The sequence below is a fragment of the Natrix helvetica genome (assembly GCF_964273705.1).
Source record: "Natrix helvetica genome assembly, chromosome: 7".
Taxonomy (NCBI): Eukaryota; Metazoa; Chordata; class Lepidosauria; order Squamata; family Natricidae; genus Natrix; species Natrix helvetica.
The window spans coordinates 73,833,687-73,856,688 of record NC_138558.1 but is presented as its reverse complement, the minus strand read 5'-3'; the positions used below and the strand labels follow the sequence as shown (position 1 = coordinate 73,856,688).

Genomic DNA, 23,002 nt, shown 5'->3' with positions numbered 1-23,002 from the left:
GAGTGTTTTAATGGCCCGATGCCTTTCCTGTTGCCAATGCGGAGTTCTATTCAGCAGATAAATTCTCATCACGCATAGAGAGAGAAATGTCTGTCTCTTCCTAGGTTCAAACTCACAACCTCCTGATGGTGAGGCGACAGCTCCAACCTCTAGACCACCGCACCCCTCTTGAAGCATCCGGTGCTTAGCAACTGAGGTTTATATTCATGACAATCTCTGTGTCCCCGGCGTTATGCGATTTCCCTTTTGGGACCATCCGACAAGCGAAGTCAACGTGGATGCCGGATTCGCTTAACAACTGTCAGCAACTGCGGTGATTCACTAAACAATTGTGGCAAGGAAGGTGGAGGGGGGTGGTGGTGACACTTGCCTAATGTCTGTCTTGCTTAGTGCCGGAAATGTGGTCGTAAGCTGAGGACCCCGTCAGGCCTCTTAGATCAAAGTAACACCATTGATCTTGTACTAACTTTTACATTCCATGCGTGCGAAGAGATCCTTCAATTCCGCTTCTCGGGCCGCAGACTTCACTCCACACACAAACACCCGGGAAGTGTCCTGATTGGTCAGCACCGACATGTGGGCCACAGTGAGCCAGGAACCCATTTGCGCAATTAAAATATCGTCGTCCATATTCAGCAGGGCTTTCACCGAATGTACCGCCAGGCTCCGGGAGTTATCCTAAGGAGGAGAGGGAAACAGCGGCGTGGGAATTATCCAGCTTGCCAACCGCATGCCTTGTACTGGAACGGATGACATTGTAAGCGGGGTAACCTGAGTCAAAACAAGGCTTTCACTGATAGCGGTAGCACTTGAGACTTATATACCGCTTCACGGTGCTTTTACAGCCTTCTCTAAGCAGTTTACGGAGTCAGCCTCTTGCTCCCCAACAATCTTGGTCCTCATTTGACCGACCTCGGAAGGATGGAAGGCTGAGTCAACCTTGAACTGGTCAGGATCGAACTGCTGGCAGTGGGCAGAATTAGCCTGCAATGCTGCATTCCAATCACAGGGATGGAGGGAAGGAAGGAGGGAGGGAAGGGATGAAGGGAGGGAAGAAGAAGGAAGGAAGGAAGGAAGGAAGAACTAGCAATAGCCCTTAGACTTATATACCGCTTCACAGGGCTTTTACAGCCCCCATTGCTTTACAGAGTCAGCCTCTCACCCCCAAGAATCTGGGTCCTCGTTTCACTCACCTCAGAAGGCTGAGTTAACCTTTGAGGCAATCAGGATCGAACTGCTGGCAGCGGGCAGAGTCCACCTGAAATCCCGCATTCTAACCCCTGCGCTCTTTCCTTGACGGATGCACCCGTTTCATCTGGGAGGGGGGGTTGCAGGGAGAAAACCTGCAACCGGTCCTTGCATTAGGGGTTCCCGTTTGCAAGTGAAGGCGTGTGTGTGTGTGTATTCGATCTTGGCAACTTTAAGACTTGTGGACTTCAACTCAATCTTCAGCGCAAAGTCTCAATGCTGCCAAGGTTGGACATCCCTGCTTCGACATATTTTTGGGAGTGGAGGGGGGGGGAACAGACCGTCATCCTGGAAGGGTTCAAACACTTCTGTAGTAGAGTGCGCCAGAGACGGGTTGCTCCCGGTTCGGCACGGATCGGCTGAACCAGTTGTGGCAGCAGCGAGAGGCTCCACCCACCCGCCCGGACGCTTCTCCGCATGCAAACACACGAGCGAGCAAGCCCGAGCGAACCGGTAGTAAACCGGTTAGCAACCCACCCCTGGAGTGCCCCCTCTTCTCACTTACTTGCAAGAGGAGCTTGTGCTCAGTGTAGAGTTCCAAGGTCAGCAGGTTTTCTTTAAGGGAAGACGGGAAAATGAGTCCATCCTCGCAGTGTTTGTCCAGGCAGTACGAACAACCGTCAAAATCGGAGATGGACTGTACTTTCGTGAAGCCTTCTTTCTTTAAGAAGCTGTGGACTTCTTCCAGACTGTAACAATAAACCACAGGTATTATTAACCATAGTGGTGGCTCGGTGGCTGAGCTTGTTGATCAGAATGGCTGGCAGTTCGGCGGTTCGAATCCCTAGAGCCGTGTAATGGAGTGAGCTCCCGTGACTTGTCCCAGCTTTTGTCAACCTAGCAGTTCGAAAGCAGGTAAAAAATGCAAGTAGAAAAATAGGGACCACCTTTGGTGTGAAGGGAACAGCGTTCCATGTGCCTTTGGCATTGAGTTATGCCAGCCACATGACCACGGAGACATCTTCGGACAGCGCTGGCTCTTCGGCTTTGAAACAGAGATGAACACCGCCCCCTAGAGTCAGGAACAACTAGCGAGGGGAACCTTTACCTTTACCTTAGTGTTAAGTACACAATAAACCCTACCAAAGGAATATTTGTTGTTCAGGGTTGAACTGTGGGGTCCTTGGTGCTCTCTAAACTTGGTGGTGTTCTTGCAGATGTTTCATTACCCAACTAGGTAACATCATCAGTGCTAGAAGAAAGTGGGGTTGGCTCTTGTTTTTATAGCAAGCCGTAGTGTATAAACCTAAGTGCTAACCCCACTCTCTTCTAACACTGATGAGCTCCGTTTTCAGCTGCGACAGCCTCCTGCAACCCTCTGCCAGTGAAAATGGAGCTCAGGTGGGTCACTCACAGCCCTTGTAAGGCATTTGATAAGGTAGACCATAACCTACTACTAGATAAAGTAGAAGAATGTGGGTTGGACAGCATCACCACCAGATGAATTCGTAACTGGCTGACCAACCGCATTCAACGTGTAGTCCTCAATGGAACTGCATCTACATGGAGGGAGGTATGCAGTGGAGTACCCCAAGGCTCTATTTTAGGCCCGGTACTCTTCAACATCTTCATCAATGATTTGGATGAGGGAATAAATGGGGAACTCATCAAATTTGCAGATGACACTAAGCTGGCAGGAATAGCCAACACTCCAGAAGATAGGCTTAAGATACAGAAGGATCTTGACAAACTTGAACATTGGGCACTATCTAATAAAATGAAATTCAATGGTGAAAAGAGTAAGGTTCTACATTTAGGTTGGAATATTTGCATCCAGTTTTGGTTGCCACAATGTAGAAAAGATGTGGAGACTCTAGAAAGAGTGCAGAGAAGAGCATCAAAGAGGATTAGGGGACTGGAGGCTAAAACATATAAAGAACAGTTGTTGGAACTGGGTATGTCTAGTCTGATGAAAAGAAGGACTAGGGGAGATGATAGCAGTGTTCCAATATCTCAGGGGTTGCCACAAAGGAGAGGGAGTCAAACTATTCTCCAAAGCACCTGAGGGCAAAACAAGAAGCAATGGATGAAACCTAATCAAAGAGAGAAGCAACCTGGAACTAAAGAGAAATTTCCTGACAGTTAGAACAATTAATCAGTGGAACATCTTGCCTCCAGAAGTTGTGAATGCCCCAACACTGGAAGTCTTTAAGAAGAAGTTGGATAGCCATTTGTCTAGAACAGTATAGGGTTTCCTGCCTAGACGGGGTTGGACTAGAAGACCTCCCAACTCTGCTGTTGTATTGTATTGCTTTGTGAGCTCTGTTTTCGCTGGCAGAGGCACCCTGGGGCGGCTCTTCGATGTTTCCAGGACGGCCCCGCAGACCAGATCTAAGCACCCCGTGGGCCGGATCCACACACCCTGGGCCTTGAGTTAGACACCCCTGGTTTAAAGAGTTACGGTTACCGAACGTTGAAAAATGTGCCCATTTTTAACGTGAAGGAAAATGGTGGTCAAAAGGGAAGAAAAACCACGAAAGCCGTAGACCTCACCTGACTTTCAAGGTGTTCACCCAGGCGTAGAGGGGCAAGGTGGAAGCCCTCTGCTCTTGCCTCCGGATCGTTTCCGGCAGGATATGCTCGATGGTAAGAGCATCGTGTTTGATTCGGCACCTCGCCAACGCAGCGGCCAGCTTGGTCTTAAAACTAGAGATTTCCGAAAGGAAGAACATTGGGGCATCAGACGTCTCATCCCGAGTAGAACAGGAATCCCCGCCTTGCTCACATTATCAGCCATGGAAATTATGGCAAAGAATCCTTTTTCCTGGGAGAGGTAGGCATTTTTCTTGAGACACAGTCGTGTTTTTTTTTAAAATGAAGGATAGTTGCCCAAAGCACAATTTGGAAGAGAATATTTGTGGGTCAGGGTTGAAATGTGGAGTCATTGCTTAGGTTTCATCACCTAAGAGGAAGAAGAAGAAGAAGAAGAGGAGGAGGAGGAGGAGGAGGAGGAGGAGGAGGAGGAGGAGGAGGAGGAGGAGGAGGACGACAACAACAACAACGACTGTGGGATCCTTGGTGCTTCCTGAGCATTGTCATTTTCTTAAAGACATTTCATGACCCTACTAGGGAACATCATCAGTGCCAGAAGGGAGGAAGAGGAGGAGGAGGAGAAGCGTCCTTGGAGTTTCATTGTTTTCTGTAGATGTTTCATGACCCTACTAGGAAACATCTTCAGTGCTAGAAGGGAGTGGGTTTTGTGGAATGGAGGAGAAAGGGAAGGGGAGGAGGGGGAGGGGGAAGACCATGGTGGGATCCTTGGTGCTCCTTGAGCTTTTGTTGTTTTCTGGCAGAAGTTTCATGACCCAACTAGGGAACATCATCAGTACTAGAAGAGGGGAGGAGGAGGAGAAGGGGAACAAGGAAAAGGAGGAAGGAGGAAGATGAAGATGAAGAAGACGAAGAGGAGGAGGAGGAGGAGCAGAAGAAGGAGGAGGAGGAGGAGGAGGAGAAGAAGAGGAGGAGGAGGAGGAGGAGGAGGTCCTGCATGCCCTCTGAGCTTAATTGTTTTCTCACAGATATTCATGATCCAACTAGGGAACATCATCAGTACTAGGAGAAGGAGGAGATGCGGAAAGGGAACAAGGATGAAGGAGGGGGGGAGGAAGGAGGAGGAGGATGGGGAGGAGGAGCAGAAGGAGGAGGAGGAGGAGGAGGAGGAGGAGGAGGAGGAGAAAAAGAAGGAGAAGAGTAGGAAAAGGAGGAGGAGAAGGAGAAGAAGAGGAGGAGGAGAAGGAGGAAGAGGAGAAGAAGCGGAGATGGGGAGGGGGAGGGGGAGGAGAAGAAGAAGAAGAAGAAGAAGAAGAGGGGGGAGGAAGGGAGGAGAAGGAGGAGGAGGATGGGGAGAAGGAGAAGGAGAAGGAGAAGAAGAAGAAGAAGAAGAAGAAGAAGAAGAAGAAGAAGAAGAAGAAGAAGAAGAAGAAGAAGAAGAAGAAGAAGAAGAAGAAGAAGAAGAAGGAGAAGAAGAAGCAACAAGAGCTCTCAGAGAGCAAACCACCCCCTTCCAGAGCTGGAGAATTGCCTAGCTGGAGCACAGACCCAGAGCAAACCTTTATCATCCAATAATCAGAGGATTCCGGGCATCTCAGAGCTCCTGGCCATCTGCCCTGGGCTTCCTACCTGCAGAGAGAATGCTCCACTTCTTGAACTTCCGCTACAGTTTCTCCGTCCTCGTGAATGGAGCGAGGTTCAAACTTCCGGTCCTGGAGGTCGTAGAGCATCACCACGACTAAGCTGGTCAGGTCATCTGACTGCAAGAGGACCAGTTGGACATCAGGCCCGAGAAACACCAATGTCGACAGTCCTCGACATACGACCGTTCGCTTAAGTGACCGTTTGAAGTTACAACGGCCACTGGAAAAAGTGACACATGACCATTTTTCACCCCTACGACTGTTTCAGCAATCCTTGCGGTCTCGTGATCAAAATTCAGACACTTGGCAACTGACTCATACTTATGACGGTTGTGGCGTCCAGGGTGACGCTGCACGCGATCCCCGTTGGTGACTTTCTGACGAGCAACATCAACAGGGAAGTCAGATTCACTTAACAACGGGGCTACCAACTTAAACACTGCAGTGGTTCACAGCAACGGTGGCAAGAGAGGTCGTAGAATGGGACAATCTCCCCCTTAACTACTGTCTGGTTCAGCAAGGGAAATTTTGGGGCTCAATTGTGGTTGTGCGTTGAGGCCAAAAGAGCCCCCATCCAATCAGGCAGAATTTAACCTGGCAAGATTGAAAAGGAAAAAAAAATGACTTTTCCAATGTTGCAGATCCAGAGAGATTGAGAGCTTTAGTCACTACTACACACCTCTGTTGTCATGTTACAGGCAATGCCTGTTGTGGCCTGCCAGCAGCCTGTGCAGTAAGCAACAGATTCGGACAGTGAGGAGGTTGGGGAGGAACCTGGGCCAGTCCTGGAGTCTGGGGAAGGCTCGGATGAGGGCTCTGTGTCGGAGGCAGAGAGGGGGCCAAGGCCGTGCGTTTCAAGGTTTTGATCACCATCTTTAAAGCGCTCCATGGCACAGGACCTAGCTACTTGCGGGATCGCATCCTGCCACACACATCCCTGCGGCCAATTCGCTCTCACAGGGAGGGACTTCTCCTGGTGCTGTCCACTAGGCAATGCCAACGGGCGACGCCAAGGAGTAGGGCCTTCTCTGTGATGGGCCCAACCCTCTGGAATGACCTCCCCCCCGACATTAGAACCACCACTGACCTCCGTTCCTTCCGACAAAAATTGAAGACTCACCTGTTCCGATTAGCTGGCCTGGCACATTCATAACTTCTACCTCCTGGCAGATATATTTTTTAACTGGTATTTTAGGGGAACTGTTTTTAAAATTAAATTTATGGGATATTTTTTAGGGGTTTTTTAAAACTATATTTGAGATACTTTATTTAGTTGCACAGTTCTTTTTAACCTCCTCCATATTTATCTATTTAACAATTTAACTATTTAATTATTTAATTATTCATGTGATGTATTTTTTGTATGGACTGTACACCGCCCCGAGTCCCTTTTGGGAGAGGGGGCGGTCTATAAGCGCAAATAAAAGTAAAGTAAAAATAAAGTATGCCAGTTACCAGCTGCCTTCGGAGTCAGACATCAGTGAGGCAGACGAACAGCTGGAACCTGTTCCCAGTGTGCGCATGCGCAGAGCTGCCAGACGAAGGGAAGAGCTAAAGAACAGGGGTCGACTTGGGAGGAAGGCCACAGGTGGACGATGAATGGCCCAGAGGAAATAAAAGAGGCGTGAAAGGGGAGTGGAGTTTGCAGGAGACCATTAGTTCATTTAATTGGTTCGTGACTCTCCGAGACTCCTGGCCAAGTTCTGCAGATATCGGCATGGCAGCTCTCCAAGCCAGATAAGGTCTGTGACCGTAAATCCTCCCTTGAAAGACTTGGCTGGAGGTGAAGGAGCAGAATTCACCGGAAATTAATAAAAGGGTTTTTTGTCAGGTCCAGGAGTTTGCTTCAAGCTCTTGGGAAGCCTCAGTCAGAACAACTCCCGAGTTACACAGTTGTGATGCGCGGTTATTTATTCACATGTAACTGAATAAACTGGGCTCACGAAAGTGTTTGGGGGAACGCAAGCCACGTCCGAGGGGAGGGATCCCAAAAGTTAAGATGTGGGTCATGACGAAATACCTGGGCCCTGTTCTGGACCACCCATGAAACCTTGACTGCACATTTTCAGGCATCGTGGTGGCTTTTCTGACCTCTTGCCAAACACTTGGCCTAGGACGGTGATGGCAAACCTTCTCGGCACCGAGTGCCAAAAAAGGAGCCCTTTGCATGCACATTTCTCTGGGCCGGAACCAGTGGTGGGTTGCTCTTACCGTCGCTACCGGTACGCTGCTCATGGTCTGTTGGTGCACACATGCGCATTGCACCGCCCCTCTGACACCCAGCTGCTCGTTGGAGGTCACGCAGGCGCAATTGACCCGGTTGCTTCAAACACAGGTATGAAACACAGGCGGGCAGGTGCGCCGCTGCTCCCGACCACTAGCGGCACGGCCGTACTGTCTGGAACCCAGAAGAGGAGTTGCCCGGGGAACATGTGCGTGCCGGAAAATGTACTTTCATTTTCTGGCACTGCCGCACGCACAAAGGCCACCTGATCGGCGCATGCGCATGGAGCCAGAAACCCAGAACAGGAATGGGCAATGCTGTGTGTGCCAGGTGACCTTGTCTCCTGCCCTAGGATGATGGCTTTAGTCTCCCCTGTACCAACTTCTATTGCTAAGCAATATCTGACAATCATATTTATTTATTTTTTAACATGAAACCCATAGTGTCTCCGATAAGATTTGCGTGAACTATGCTACAATGGAAATAAGATTCATCTTTGAAAAACGAATTCGGTGTCGACTCACTATTGATTGCAAGGGGTAAACGCCACTGTCTATCAACATGTATTCCAAAACGTCTTGATCTATAGGGGAGAAAAGGAAAGAAGGTAAGGAAAGGCATCGCAAGCGATCACAAAGCGACCTTCAAAGGCTCCAGATACAGTTCAAAATGTTTAACAACCTGAAAATAGATATACAGATACCGATTAATAGAGTTGGAAGGGACCTTGTAGGTCATCTAGTTCAAACCCCCTGCCCAAACAGGAGACCCTACACCGTTTCTGACCGATGGCAGTCCAGTCTCTTCTTGAAAGCTTCCAGGGATGAAGCCCCCATAGCTTCTGAAGGCAACTTCTGTTCCATGGGTGGATGGTCCTCATTGTCAAAAAATTCCTCCTTATTTCCAGGTTGAATCTCTCCTTGGTCAGTTTCCATCCATTATTCCTTCAGGGACTTTGGAAGATATCTTGACCCTCTCCTCTCTGTGGCAGCCCCTCAAATATTGGAAGACTGCTATCCTGTCTCCCCTGGTCCTTCTCTTCACTAGATTAGCCAGGCCCAGTTCCTGCAACCGTTCAATGTATGTCTTAGCCTCCGGTCCCCTCATCATCCTGGTTGCTCTTCTCTGCACTTTTTCTAGAGTCTCCACATCTTTTTTTATAGTGTGGTGACCAAAACTTCATATGTTTTAGTCTCCAGTCCCCTAATCCTCTTTGTAGCTCTTCTCTGCACTCTTTCTAGAGTCTCCACAACTTTTTTACATTGTGGCGACCAAAACTGGATGCAGTATTATAAGTGCAAAGGAGGCAATCAGACTTCCTTAAGCTCCATTTTTGGATTCAGTCTTTAGAGATATGTTAGAATCAGTGGTGAAATTCAATTTTTTTTGCAGAAGGATACTGCAAAATCCCCATTCCCTCCCCACTCTGGGGCCAGCCAGAGGTGGCATTTGCTGGTTCTCCAAACTACTCAAAATTTCCACTTCTGGTTCTGACAGGTTCTGGAGAACCAGAAGGATTTCAACCCTGGTTAGAATCGTTGTACTTTGGTCCCCTTCATGGAATTGTTATATTCAATCTTGCCCATGGAGGTGACCGATGATTGCAAGAAAACAACAGATCCTCCCCTGGCACTTGGGAAAACCATTTTCGGCCGTTTCCATGGCCTCAGACTGAGTCCCTGTCTCTTTGGCACACCGATTCAGACATAGCCGCCTCTGTTTTGCGAGTTGCCCGGGGTAACTCTCTCTCTCGCCAGCCCACTTTCACTAATGATTGACCTTTCGGGATAAAAAGACGATGCCTGACTTTGGGAGGGGTGGATGGGAAAACATTAAAGTAAAGCTTTAAAAATGGAAGATTCTGTGTGCTGGGAGATCCGACGATGTTATGTTTGCTTGGATTGAGTCCATTTCACCCCCTTTTTTTTCAGTTTAGTTTAGTTTAGTTTATTGTTGTTGCACCTCGTACAACGAAATTAAATGCTGTCTTTAGTGTACATTAGAACTATAAAAATAAAAATACAAACACACCTCCTTCACGTGCCACATAATTGCAATTGAAAACCCGATATTGCATTAATATTGCACCATACCCATTATGGCGAAACTATGGCACGCAGAGCCATATCGGGAGGCACACGAGCTCAGCTCTGGCGCTCATTGGTGCGCCGGCCAGCTGATTTCAGGTTGGAAACAGGATGTTTTCAGCCTCCAGTGGGGTTCTGGGGGGAGAGGCCGTCTTGGCCCTCCCCGGGCTCTTAGAAAGGCTCTGGAGTCTCGGGAAAGTGAAAAATGAACCTTCTGGTCCAATCGGAAGTCAGAAAACGGGCCGTTTCCGGCTTCCGGAGGGGTGGGGAAGGTCATTTTGGCTCTCCGCAGGCTCCTAGAAAGGCTCTGGAGACTGAGGAGAGTGAAAAATGGTCCTTCCGGTCAGACCGGAAGTCGGCAAATGGACTGTTTCCAGCCTCCGGAGGGCCTCCAGGGAGAGGGAGGCCCTTTTCTCCCTCCCCAGGCTCCTACAAAGGCTGCGGAGCCTGGGGAGGGCGGAAAATGTGTCCACCAAGCCATCATGTGCCAAAAATGGGGGGAGCGCATGTGGGGGTTGCATACACACGCATGGGGGGGATCACACACACATATGCACAGGGGGAGGGCGCATAGAATTATGGGTGGGGTCATGCACACACACACACACACACACGATACACACACCGCACTCCCCCTGCTTTTGGCACGCGATGGCTAAAAGGTTAGTCATCACTGCACTATACCATAGAATTCACTACAGTTACTACTTTGGGATAGAAGCTGTCCTTGTTTTTATTGCCCTGTACCGGCTGCCAGATGGTAATAGTTCCAAAAAAAAAGGAGTGCCCAGGATAAGATGGATCTTTAAGAATGTTTTGAACTTTCTTAAGTTAGGAAGAGAGAATTAGAGAGAGCTGGGGGTTTGTAGCCAAAGCAAAATACTTTCCCCTGGGAACCAAGGACATCCCAACAGGTGGCTGAAGAGAGGAGGAGGAGTGATGTTACCAAGCAACTGGACAGCACCCTGACTGGACCATGTGACTGTTCGTCTGAGAAAAGGGGAAAACATTTACGTTTAATTAGGTGAAAACCGCGGGAACCTTTAGAGACGGTTTTCACCAGCCTGTGCCAACGTGATATAGCTAATAAAACTGTTTTTGAGGAATCTACCTGCCTCGGAGTTCTGATTGTTATGGGTGCATTATACCGGCGACTCCGAGGCCCGTAAAGGCGTTTTCTACTTACATTTTAGAGCGTTGAACGCCAGTTCGTAGGACAAGCGCTGAAATTCTTCGTCTTTCAAATCCGGAAGGGATGGCAATGGCCCAGTTCCGTATTTCACCAGGATTTTATCGTGAGGTTTTTCATTACGGACGCTTTGGAAAATCTGGGCGGCACTGAGGTACAGGGGGTCTTGATAACCGCTTTTCACAACCGGCTCTGTCGAACTGATGTCAGAAGGCAGTGTTTCACTGGAAAATATGGTTTCGTGCAGGCTAGAAAGCTCGTTTGCAGTCGTGTGGTCCGCGGACCCCACGCTGCTCCTTAGAATCGGCATGGTTGTCGTACCGATGGGTTTTCGGCGGTTGCAGGCAGTAAATCAGAATCTTAAACGCCCTGGGGAAATAGAGAGAAAGGCCCAAAATTGGCATTACAAGAAACACCCGGTTGAAATTCACTTTGTGCCTCTTCTGAAATGGAACCGCACAACATTGGGTCCTGGCGGTCAACACAGGGATGTCGTCGCGGGATTCCACACCGTAGAAGACGCATACGGAAAGTGGAGAAGGTGAAAGAACATGAGGCAGACCCAGAACAGGATGGAGAGACAACATCACACTACACAACAACATCAGTTAACAATGGTTGAGGCCATCAGAAGAGCCAGAGCCAGAATTTCATATCTGCCTCAACACCCTAAGACAGCGATGGCGAACCTTTTTTGGCTCGCGTGCCGTAAGTTTGGGGAGCGCAGGGGGGTCGTGAGCAGACGTGCTGCACCCATAATGCAATGCGCTACCCCCCCAGTGTGCATGCACGCACTACAGGCGCTCCCCCCTCCATTTTTACATGCTTTTTTCCCCTTCCCCAGGCTCCAGAGGCTTTATAGGAGCCTGGGGAGAGCGAAAACAGCCTCCCCCGCCCCCCCGGACGCCCTCTGGAGGTGTCAGGGAGGCCTCCGGACGGTCCCTGAAGCCTTCGGAGCGCTCAAAATGACCCTCTGAGCAAACTGGAAGTGACTTCCGGTTTGCTCGGAGGGTCATTTTGAGCGCTCCGAAGGCATCAGGGAAGCTCATGAAGCCTCCGGAAGGCTCCGGGGGTGGGGGAGGCTCTTTTCGCCCTCCCCAGGCTCCTATAAAGCCACTGGAGCCTGGGGAGGGTGAAAAATGGCTTCAAAAAAAGGGTGAACTCAGCTGGCCAGCAAGCTGACAGGGCAGCACCTCGCGTGCCCTGACAAATGGCTCCACGTGCCACCTGTGGCACGCGTGCCATAGGTGCGCCATCACTGCCCTAAGAGGTAAAGGAGGAGGAGGAAGAAGAAGAAGAGGAGGAGGAGGACGATGACTGGGGGATCCTTAGTGCTTTCTGAACTTGGTTGTTTTCTTGCAGCCATTTCGTGACCCAACTAGGGAACATCATCAGTGCTAGAAGGGAGTGTGGGGCTCGCTGGCTGCTTATATATAGGAGATTGCCCAGCTGCTCTTAGTGGGATGTGACTTCCTCTTTGAAGGTTCTCTGACTAGGCTACGTTTCAGCCCTGACGATTTGTCTGGGGTTATTTGCTGCTTATCTGAATGTTGGCAGCTGGGGAGGATGTGTTCCAGTTGTTTGATTCCTTCCCAGGCTTTTGATTACATTTTGATTGATTTTGTAGGTGTAAACGAGGTGTATCTCTATGGACCAGTTGATGGTTGTTGTCTGAAGTGGGGTGTGCAGAGAGGAGGAGGAGGAAGAGGAAGGAGGAGAAGTTGTTAACACAGGGAGACTAGAGAACAGAAATTATATACATACATACATACATACATACATACATACATACATACATACATACATACATACATATAAAGTGTTATGTCAAAGCACCTGGTATGCCCAAATATGGGAGGGAGCATACTGCTTCCCTTTTGCCTTTCAGCTCCACCCTAGGAGCCTTCCATGCAGAAAACCATTTTTGTGTTGCATTTGTGCTGATAAATAAATAAAGGGAGACTAGGATAGATCTAGTATAGTATAGAAAAAAGGGAAGCAGTATGCTCCCTCCCATATTTGGGCATACCAGGTGCTTTGACATAACACTTAATCATTTCCTTGGCTCAGCTGATAAGGGAGGAGAGCTTGTGGCTTAGAGGCTAATACAATTGCCTAACATGTAAAAACAGCCCAGGTTCAAATCCCAGTAAGGGTATGGCTAGCTGATGAGAGCTAAATAGCTTGAAATAGATCTCTACTAGTCTCCCTTTATTAATTTATCAGCACGTATGTGTCTGTGTGTGTGTGTGTGTGTGTGTGATTGGTTGTGTGGTTGTATCATTCCACTTACTGAAACAAAGCCAGCACTCCATACCCCCCCCACCAAGATTTACAGAAAGACGGCAGCTCCGATCACGCTTTAAGCCCAAAACCCAGCCTGAAGATGGTGAGTGACACCTTGCCAAAACGTTGCCAAGACAATCTCAATCTTACACGGGAAAAGACCCAAATAAAAACAACACCAGCATATATATGCCACACTAAGTACAGTTTCCAGAATTCCACCCAATCGCCTCTCCTACAGACCTTGCATATTTTGTCCGTGCCTTTCTCTGATCAGCTGGAAGAGCAAACACAAACGAACGGCATCCACAACAGCAGAAAGAGTGAGAAACTGATAGCAGCACATGCTCCAAAGTTGCGCACACGTTCACATTTGCCAACCGTTAGGGAAGGTAAATAAATACCAGCCCTGTTCAAAAGGAAGAATGGAAAGCAAGCTTTTTTTTTTTTAATCCAGATGGATACTGTTTTTTTCAACTCGACTCTTTCTCCCGAGGTTATGTTGTTGGCGACTAGCGGAGCATTGCTTCCTAGGAAAGGCTGACCGTGCCTTTTGATCAAACTTGATCAAAACTTTAGCAAGGGAGTCAACAACTCCCTGGGAAGACGACAACAACGGCCAAAAAATTCCACCTTTGCAACCCAGCCGTGAAAAATGGAGTTTAAGGGGCAGCCCCAAAGCTTCGAATTGAAAAGTTCTTTTCTCTCTCTCTCTCTCTCTCTCTCTCTCTCTCTCTCTCTCTCTCTCTCTCTCTGGCAATCAATCTTTTCTCTCTCTCTCTCTCTCTCTCTCTCTCTCTCTCTCTCTCTCTCTGGCAATCAATCTTTTTTCTCTCTCTCTCTCTCTGGCAATCACAAAGTCCTTTTCATGCCACTGGCAGCACATTAGGTGCGTAGGATTAAGGCACAAACCTTGTTTCTGTATATACCATATACAACACCGGTAGTCAGATATTCAGACCCACCAAGTGGCCAACGTTTCCTCAACAATGTTTCTTGAATTTTTGGCTGATCCCCTTGCACTACAATTCGGTTTTCCAACCTATCAGAACAAACTTTCCATAGCCACAAGAAGATAGATAGATTTTGTTATAAAAATGGGACACAATATCTGAATATTGTTAACGTTCTCGAAATGAGAATGAAATGAAAAGGAGATTCTCTGCACCTCCCATCTATTTCCTCTCTGGACACCCAAAGGCGTTAAAGATGGGATATTTTTTCCCTCCTCTAATATTAAGATCTCAACTTGTAGACTTCAATTCCCAGAATTCCCCAGCCAGCCAGCATGGGGAATTCTGGGAGTTGAAGTCCACAGGTCTTAAAGGTTGCCAAGGATGGATCCCTGCTCTATAGGATTTCTCTCCAAATGCAGAAAAAGCAATTTGCAAATTCAAAGCATCCTCTGCTTACCTTTAGGATGTTATGCTTGGAGAGGATAATAATAATAACAACAACAATAATAACAACAACAACAAACGGCATAAAGGCAAAAATTCAACATGTTACCACCAACAGCAAATGTCGCCTCTGTAATGAGAAAGATGAGACAGTCGACCATTTCATCAGTGGGAGCAGCAAAATTTCACAAACTGACTACCTACAATGCCATGACCACATTGCTAAGATTGTTCACTGGAAATTGTGCCAAATGTTTGGATTTGAGTACAGCAAAAACCACTGGGACCATCAGATTGAGAAGGTTTTAGAGAATGAGAAAGTCAAGATCTTGTGGGACTTCAGAATACGGACTGACAGGCACTTGGCCCACAACACACCTGACATAACAATAATTGAAAAGAAAAAAGTTTGGTTCATTGACATTACAATACCTGGTGATGCACGAATTGAAGATAAACAGCAAGAAAAAATCACAAAATACTGGGACTTGCAAATTGAAGTTGAGGGACTGTGGAAAAAGAAATCATGTGTTATCCCAATTGTAATTGGAGCCCTTGGAGCAATACCTAAAGGGCTACCTCGCTATTTAGAAATTCTAAATTTACCTGACTTGAACATTCTGACTCTACAAAAAACCTCCCTACTTGGAACAACTTATATCCTCCGACGTTACCTTAACAGTTCCTAGGTCCTTGGTTAGGACTCAAGCTGTTGAGCTACCAACCAGCTCCAAAGGCTGTGAATCTCACCAAAGATTAACCAAATAATAATAATAACAACAACAACAATAATAATGAACAACTTGGTTGATACCTAGGACGCTGGCAGCAAACTGTATGAACCATTAGCACCAGACAGTGGTATTTGTGATGCATTTTTGAATGTTCAGTTGGCTGAGTTTCATGTTTAATGAATAAAGTATATAACAATAATGCAATTCTTCCAAAAATATAACTAAGAAACAGAAAAGCTTTGAGACAAGGGAAATGCCCCTCCTCCCGCCCCGTCTCCTATTCCATTCTCCCACCTGCTGAGTTACTTTTGGATTCGCTGGGGTAGGGTGGTGGAAATCAGCCAAATTTCACCAATCGAGAATTTTCTTTGGAATATCACCGGGGCATCTCAGGAGGAAGTTATCCCTTATTAGTGGTTATGATTTGTGTCGTGTATTTTTATTACTGCATTCCTTTTTACTGATTTACCAATCGATCAATGATTAAAACGTTACCGTGCTATAGTAGCAAGGTAGACTGTCCACACCAGGTATATACCGCTCTCTACGCGCATACAGTACATTGGGGAGTGAAGCGGCACCAGTTGAATATCCGACCATCCGCATCAGCCAATGTTTGCTGCGAAGAAGGATGGCGAAAAACACAATATCACAGGCAAAGACACCGAAAAAGCAAGAGTTTTGAACTTGGCAGACTCAGATTTGGGGATTTGCCCCCAGCTGGTAGCCTTGCTCTGGAGGAGGGTTGGACTAGAAGACCTTGAGCGTTCCTTCCTGCTCTGTGACCGTCGTAGACCAAGGCAAGTCCAAAAATGGACTCGAAAAAAATCCAAACACTTTTTTTTAAAACCTGGCCCTCTGACAAATTAGCCATCGATAAACACAGAGACATGAACAACATTATAGATTATGCAAAAGAGACCACCAACCAGCCCAACAGAGAACAAAAAGACTCCAGCACCAATAATCCACAACCAGATCAACATAGGTTAACTACCAAGGTTAACATCAGATCAACTATCAAGTCAACCAGACCCCAATCAAGCAGCTGTCAAAGAAGCCACAACTCAATGAATCTTTAAGACTACCGACAGGGCAGGCTACTAGAATATACACTGAGAGCAAATCCCACTCCGGACCAGTACTGATGCTGTTACCTAGTTTGGTAATGAGACGTCTGCAGGAAAATGTCTATAGAGATTCCCAGTCGTCCATCCAGGTCATGGTTGTCCTAAAGGTGCTTTTTTTTTTCAAGAGGCAACTGGACTTTCTGGTTTTTCTTTGAAGACGTTTTGCTTCTCATCCAGGAAGCTTCTTCCGCTCTGACCAGATGGTTGAATCCTCCCATTCCCCCCCCCCTTTGTCTAGTCAGAGCGGAAGAAGAGCTCAGGGGCTGCCCCAAAGAAGAGGGAGTCAAACTATTCTCCAAAGCCCTTGAGGGTAGGACAAGAAGCAATGGGTGGAAACTAATCAAGGAGAGAAGCAACTTAGAACTAAGGAGAAATTTCCTGACAGTGAGAACAATTAATCAGTGGAACAGCTTGCCTCCAGAAGTTGTGAATGCTCCAACACTGGAAGTCTTTAAGAAGATGTTGGACAACTATTTGTCTGAAGTGTTGTATGGTGTCTAAGCAGGGGGTTGGACTAGAAGACCTCCAAGGTCCCTTCCAACTCTGTTATTCTATTATTCTTCTATTTGGTATCATTGATTCCCCTAGTAGAGGCGCTCAAAGGAGTTGACACTAAAATATCCAGTGACTGGAATGTGTTATGAAACTTACATTCCTTCCAGGTGCATTACTAAAGTTATATGCACCTTGTACGAATTTTTAAAAATATATTTTAAAAACCCTTATTGCTTGTTCTGTTCTGTTCTATTCTAATTCTCTCGTCTCTTCTCTTCTCTTCTCCTTTACTCCAATTCTCTCTTCTCTTCGTTTTTCCTCTCCTCTCCTTTAATTCTCTCCTCTAATTATCCTATCCTATCCTATCCTATCTTTTTCTTTATTCTTTATCTTTATTCTTGGGATGAGAAGCAAAAGGTCTTCAAAAAAAACAAAAACAACAAAACCCAAAGAAAGTCCAGTCGCCTCTTGGGGCGGGCAGGAAGCACCTTGCAGGGTCCCCCAGGACTCCCCCCCCCTGTTATTCTGTTAAGGACGGGGTTGAGACAGCAGCAGGTCTGCAGGCAGAAGTTCCCCAGGCTGCACCTGTTGAACTGCCAGCCTGGCCGGTTTGGTTGGAGCCAAGAAGAGCCCCTCACCTGGCCAGCCCCGCGGGTCTCACCTGCCAGCCAACCCCAAGGATGCTGGACGCGCCCCCCCCTCCCCGCGCTGGACTCACCTGGCGCCTCCTGCCCACCAAGCCGAGCCCTCCAGCCGGGGTGGGTGGGGGGGGACCCTCTGTTAAAGACGGCGGGACCCCCGCAGACCCTCCGGCGCCGATCGCTCCCAGGCGCCTCTGGCCCCCCCAATCTTCAGCGCGCCGGTCCTGTCCCCTCCACGAGGGGAGGGGCGGGGGCGTCGCCTGGCCCGGCCCACGCGCCACACCCACCGCCCGGAGGGGGGGTCGAGGAAGAGGAGGAGGCGCCCCCCCCCTCCAGCCCCACCGGTCGTTTCATTCAAATCAGGACTCGGCCACTCCGGAGAAAAGAGAGGGGGGTCTCCAGTGGAGGTTGGAAAAGACCCCCTCCCCCTTTGGGGAGGGGGGGCGTTGGGAGTCTTGGCAACGACCCTTCTCGCCCCCTCCAGGGACACCGCCGGCCTCGTCGTCCCCTTCAGACCGGTTTTTGTAACCTTGCCTCCCACCCCAGCCCCCCACGCCCGCCACACCTGGCGCTTTGGTACAGTCGGCGGGCTGCCCCGGATTCGCTGAGCAGCTGCCTCTGTTTGCAGGTGGCTCCGTTGCTGGGCTGGGCCGCTCGGCTGCCTGCGCTGAGCTGAGATTTCTTACGCGGGGCTGTGGCCGTGGCACGCCTTTTACTACTACTATCCTACTACTACTACTACTACTACTACTACTACTACTACTACTACTACTACTACTACTACTACTACTACTATCATTATCATCATTATTATTACTATCATTATCATTATAACTGTGTTTCATGTTTGATGAATAAAAGTTATTATTATCATCATTATCATTATTAGTATTATTAGTATTATTAGTATTAGTATTATTGTTGTTATTATTATTATTATTATTATTATTATTATTATTATTATTATTATTATTATTATTATTATTATTATTATTATTATTATTATTATTATTCGATTGTATCACAGCGGCCAGTTGATTCGCCGGATTTGGCATTGATTACTAGTCGGGCCCCACCCAGGGGCCTAGGACGTCGTAACATATTTTTGTAATATACGTGCAGATCCAAGCAGTGCAGCCTTTTGCATTTGACTGATGGTGATTTTGTCAAGTTTTAATTGTTTTAACTGTAATTCCAGTGCTTTCGGAATAGCACCCAGTGTAATAGCACCCAGTGGTATTGCAATGCCTATGATTGTAACCTTATTTTTCTCAACCAGTGTGATGTCTTGGGGGGGGGGGCAGATCTGTCTATCTCTCCTTTCTTGAGTCTCTTCCAACGATGCATTTTCTGTCAGAAAAGAATAATCCATACCTTTGATATAGGTGATGCACCAAAAAGAACTGATCACCCAATAACATTGATTGTATGAAGATTGAACATGCAATGTATAATATATTGAACAAGGGGCGAGGGAAAAGATCATCGATAACATTCCACAGATGGCAAATGTATGGGTTGCTTTACTTTTCCCCCAGCTGGGTTTGTATCTTTCTTAAAACTTGGGAGTGTATTTTTAACTTTCGTGTCTTTCTTAAAAGTTGCAAGTTTATGTTTTCCTTTTGTGTCTCTCCTAAAACCTGCAAGTTTTTTTTTCCTTTTGTATCTTTCTTAAAATTGCAAATGTAATTTTTTGTACTATGTTGTAAAAAAAGGTGTTGAGACTCTAGAAAGAGTGCAGAGAAGAGCAACAAAGAGGATTAGGGGACTGGAGACTAAAACATATGAAGAACGGTTGCAGGAACTGGGCATGTTTAGTTTAATGAAAAGAAGGACTAGGGGAGACATGATAGCAGTCTTCCAATATCTCAGGGGTTGCCCCAAAGTCAAGATATTCTCCAAAGCACCTGAGGGCAGGACAAGAAGCAATGGGTGGAAACTAATCAAGGAGAGAAGCAACTTAGAACTGAGGAGAAACTTCCTGACAGTGGAAACAATTAATCAGTGGAACAACTTGCCTCCAGAAGTTGTGAATGCTCTAACACTGGAAGTCTTTAAGAAGATGTTGGACAACTATTTGTCTGAAGTGGTGTAGGGTTTGCTGCCTAAGCATGGGGTTGGACTAGAAGACCTCCAAGATCCCTTCCAACTCTGTTATTCTAAGTACTTCTAAATCATCTAAACATCCTTTGTCTTGGTATGAACATTTCACAGTGATGTCACCAGTGGGGAAAATAACAAGATATTATCTGCTATTTCAGTTCTATTCGAAATGTTCTTTGTGCTATTGTCTGAGCAACTGTGAGTTGGCATTGAGATATTTTACTACAGATACCTCATGGATTAAAGAGAATATTTGTAGCTCAAGATCTAACTGTGAGCTCTCTGAGCTAGGTAGTTTTCTTGCAGACATTTCATGACCCAACTAGGGAACATCCTCAGTGCTAGAAGAAGGGAGTGGGGTTTTCTCTCTGTTTATGTACAAGTAGCTTGGCTTGTACATCATTCCATTTGAACACTGATGATGTTACCTAACTGGGTAAGGAAATGTCTTCCAGAAAACCACCAAGCGCAGAGAGCACCAAGGACTCTACAGTCCCCCTTTTCCTCCATTCCACAGACACCACTCCTGTCTTACACTGAAGATGTTACCTAGTTGGGTCATGAGATGTCTAGAAGAAAACCATCCAGCTCAGAGAGCACCAAGGACTCCACAATCCTCCTCCATTCCACAAACCCACTCCTATCTGACATGGATGATGTTACCTAGGTAGGTCAGGAGATGTCTAGAAGAAAACCACCCAGCTCAGAGAGCACCAAGGACCCCACGCCTCATGGATTCCATCCCTTGATGACCCCTCTCAACAATGCCATGATAACAGAAGCTTGGAGCCCTTTCCCTTCATCCCCAAAGCAACATCTCATTTCCTCAAATCCAAATCCTGCGGGTCACTTAAGATTTAAGCAAATAAACCTTGTGCAAGCTTGGAAGGGCCCGAGGTAAGGTTACGTTACCCCAGGCATTGTGATTAAGTGCGCAGTCTTTAAAAAGGGGGTTAGAAATGAAGGCCACTTCCTCGTAAGAAGTCGTTGCAAGTCACAATTGGCACAAGGCGAAGGAGGATAAATGAGGAAAAGCTTTGTGCAGCCCTGTTGTCTTTTCGGTGAATTGCATCAGAAGGGCAGGGTGAAAAGAAAAGAAAAGAAAAAAGAAAGAACATTACAAAGGGAGCAGTCAAGAGGAATCTGTTTCGAGGGCAAATCTCAAGATCAATCCGGGTGGCGGTTGGGACCACAAGGCCGTGTGACAACGGCTTGGATTGTGATCATGTGGTCAGGACGGCACATTGTTCTTGCAAATTATTCTCACGCCTACCTTGGCAGCATTCTTTCTCAAAAACTGAGTGCCCAAGCCTTTATTTTGAGTTCTGGATGCTTGTTGTTTTCCTGCTGACGTTTCGTGACCATGCTAGGGGACATCATTGGCGCTAGAAGGGTGTGGTGTTTGTAGAGTGGAGGAAGGAAGAAGAGGAAGAGGACTGCGGGGTCCTTGGGGCTCTTTGAGCTTGGTTGTGTTCAATTTATTTATTTATTTATTATTCGTATTTATAGACCGCCCCCTCTCCCGAAAGGGACTCGGGGCGGTGTACAGTCACTAAAATGCGTTATAAAATACATACATAAAACAGTTAAATAATTAAATACGTAGGTGGAGGAGGTTGCAAGACTGTGTATAGAATAATAAATATAGTACATTAAAAACTCTAATAACCCAGGAGTTAAAATATTACCCAAAATTACCCATTAAAATATATCCACCGGGAGGTCAAAACTAAGAATGTGCCAGGCCAGCTAATCGAAACAGGTGAGTCTTTAATTTTTGACGGAAGGAACGGAAGTTAGTGGTAGTTCTAATGTCGGGGGGGAGGTCATTCCAGAGGGTTGGGCCCATCACAGAGAAGGTCCTACCCCTAGGCGTCGCCCGCTGGCACTGCCTAATGGACGGCACCAGTAGTAGTCCCTCCCTGTGAGAGCGGATTGGTCGTAGGGATGTGTGCGGGAGGATACGATCCCGCAGGTAACTGGGTCCTGTGCCATGGAGCGCTTTAAAGATGGTAATCAATACCTTGAAACGCACCCGAAAAACCACAGGTAGCCAGTGCAGCTCGCGCAGGAGAGGTGTCACGTGGGAGTATCTTGAGCTCCCCATAATCACCCGCGCGGCTGCGTTCTGGACTAGCTGTAGTCTTCGGATGCGTCCCAAGGGAAGCCCCATTTAGAGGGCATTGCAGTAGTCCAGGCGAGACGTCACCAGCGCATGAGTGACCGTGCGTAGGGCATCCCGGTCCAGTAGGGGGAGCAATTGACGCACCAGGCGAACCTGGTGGAACGCCCCCCTTGCCACGGCTGCCACATGGTCATCCATAGACAGCCGGGCATCTAGGAGGACGCCCAAATTGCGCGCCCGCTCCACAGGGGGGAGTTGTTCACCCCCTATGGCCAGCGATGGAGTTAGCTGGCTGAACCGGGGTGCCGGTAGCCACAGCCACTCCGTCTTGGAGGGGTTGAGTTTGAGTCTGTTGTCCCCCATCCAGACCCCGACGGCTTCCAAACACCGGGACATCACTTCGACAGCCTCGTTAGGGTGGTTTGGGGTTGAGATGTACAGCTGCGTATCATCAGCGTACAGATGGTATTCAACCCCAAAACCATGGATGATCTCCCCCAGCGGCTTCACATATGCGTTGAACAGGAGGGGCGAGAGGACCGACCCCTGCGGCACCCCACAAGAGAGTGGCCTCAGGGTCGACCTCTGCCCCCCTGTCAACACACATTGCGTCCGGTCAGAGAGGTAGGAGCCGAACCACCGTAGAACGGTGCCTCCGACTCCCATCCCCCCCAGCCGGCGCAATAGGATACCATGGTCGATGGTATCAAAAGCCGCTGAGAGGTCTAATAGGACCAGGATAGAGGAACAACCTCTATCTCTGGCCCTCCAGAGATCATCAACCAACGCGACCAAGGCTGTCTCCGTGCTGTGCCCGGGTCAGAAACCGGACTGGCGTGAGTCTAGATATTCGGATTCGTCGAGGTGTCGCGGAAATTGCTGCGCCACCACATTCTCAACAACCTTCGCCAAAAAGGGAAGGTTGGAGACTGGACGGTAATTAGCTAGTTCCGTTGGGTCCAGTGAAGGCTTCTTGAGCAGGGGCCTCACCACCGCCTCTTTCAAGGCGGTTGGCAAGGATCCCTCACCCAACGAAGCGTTCACCAGGCCCAGAAGCCAGCCTCGTGTCGTCTCCCAGGATGCCAGTACCAGCCAGGAGGGACACGGGTCCATTGAACATGTGGTGGGTCGCAGCCGTCCACGTAACCTGTCCAAATCCTCGGGGGCAACAGAGTCAAACTCCTCCCAGAGTGGTCTCACAAGACTC

At 47.9% G+C, this 23,002-nt stretch overlaps 1 protein-coding gene across 1 annotated transcript in view; it reads right to left on the bottom strand.

The window, feature by feature from the left end:
- NSUN7 (NOP2/Sun RNA methyltransferase family member 7) overlaps positions 1–18,044 on the bottom strand; it is a 32,549-nt gene extending 14,505 nt beyond the window's left edge. Inside the window, 7 exon segments of the mRNA XM_081959053.1 lie at positions 466–678; positions 1,754–1,937; positions 3,742–3,894; positions 5,368–5,498; positions 8,130–8,188; positions 10,879–11,250; positions 17,645–18,044. Coding sequence (XP_081815179.1) covers positions 466–678; positions 1,754–1,937; positions 3,742–3,894; positions 5,368–5,498; positions 8,130–8,188; positions 10,879–11,191 — 1,053 coding nt within the window. The 5' untranslated portion in view covers positions 11,192–11,250; positions 17,645–18,044.
- Between the last annotated feature and the right edge of the window lie 4,958 nt (positions 18,045–23,002).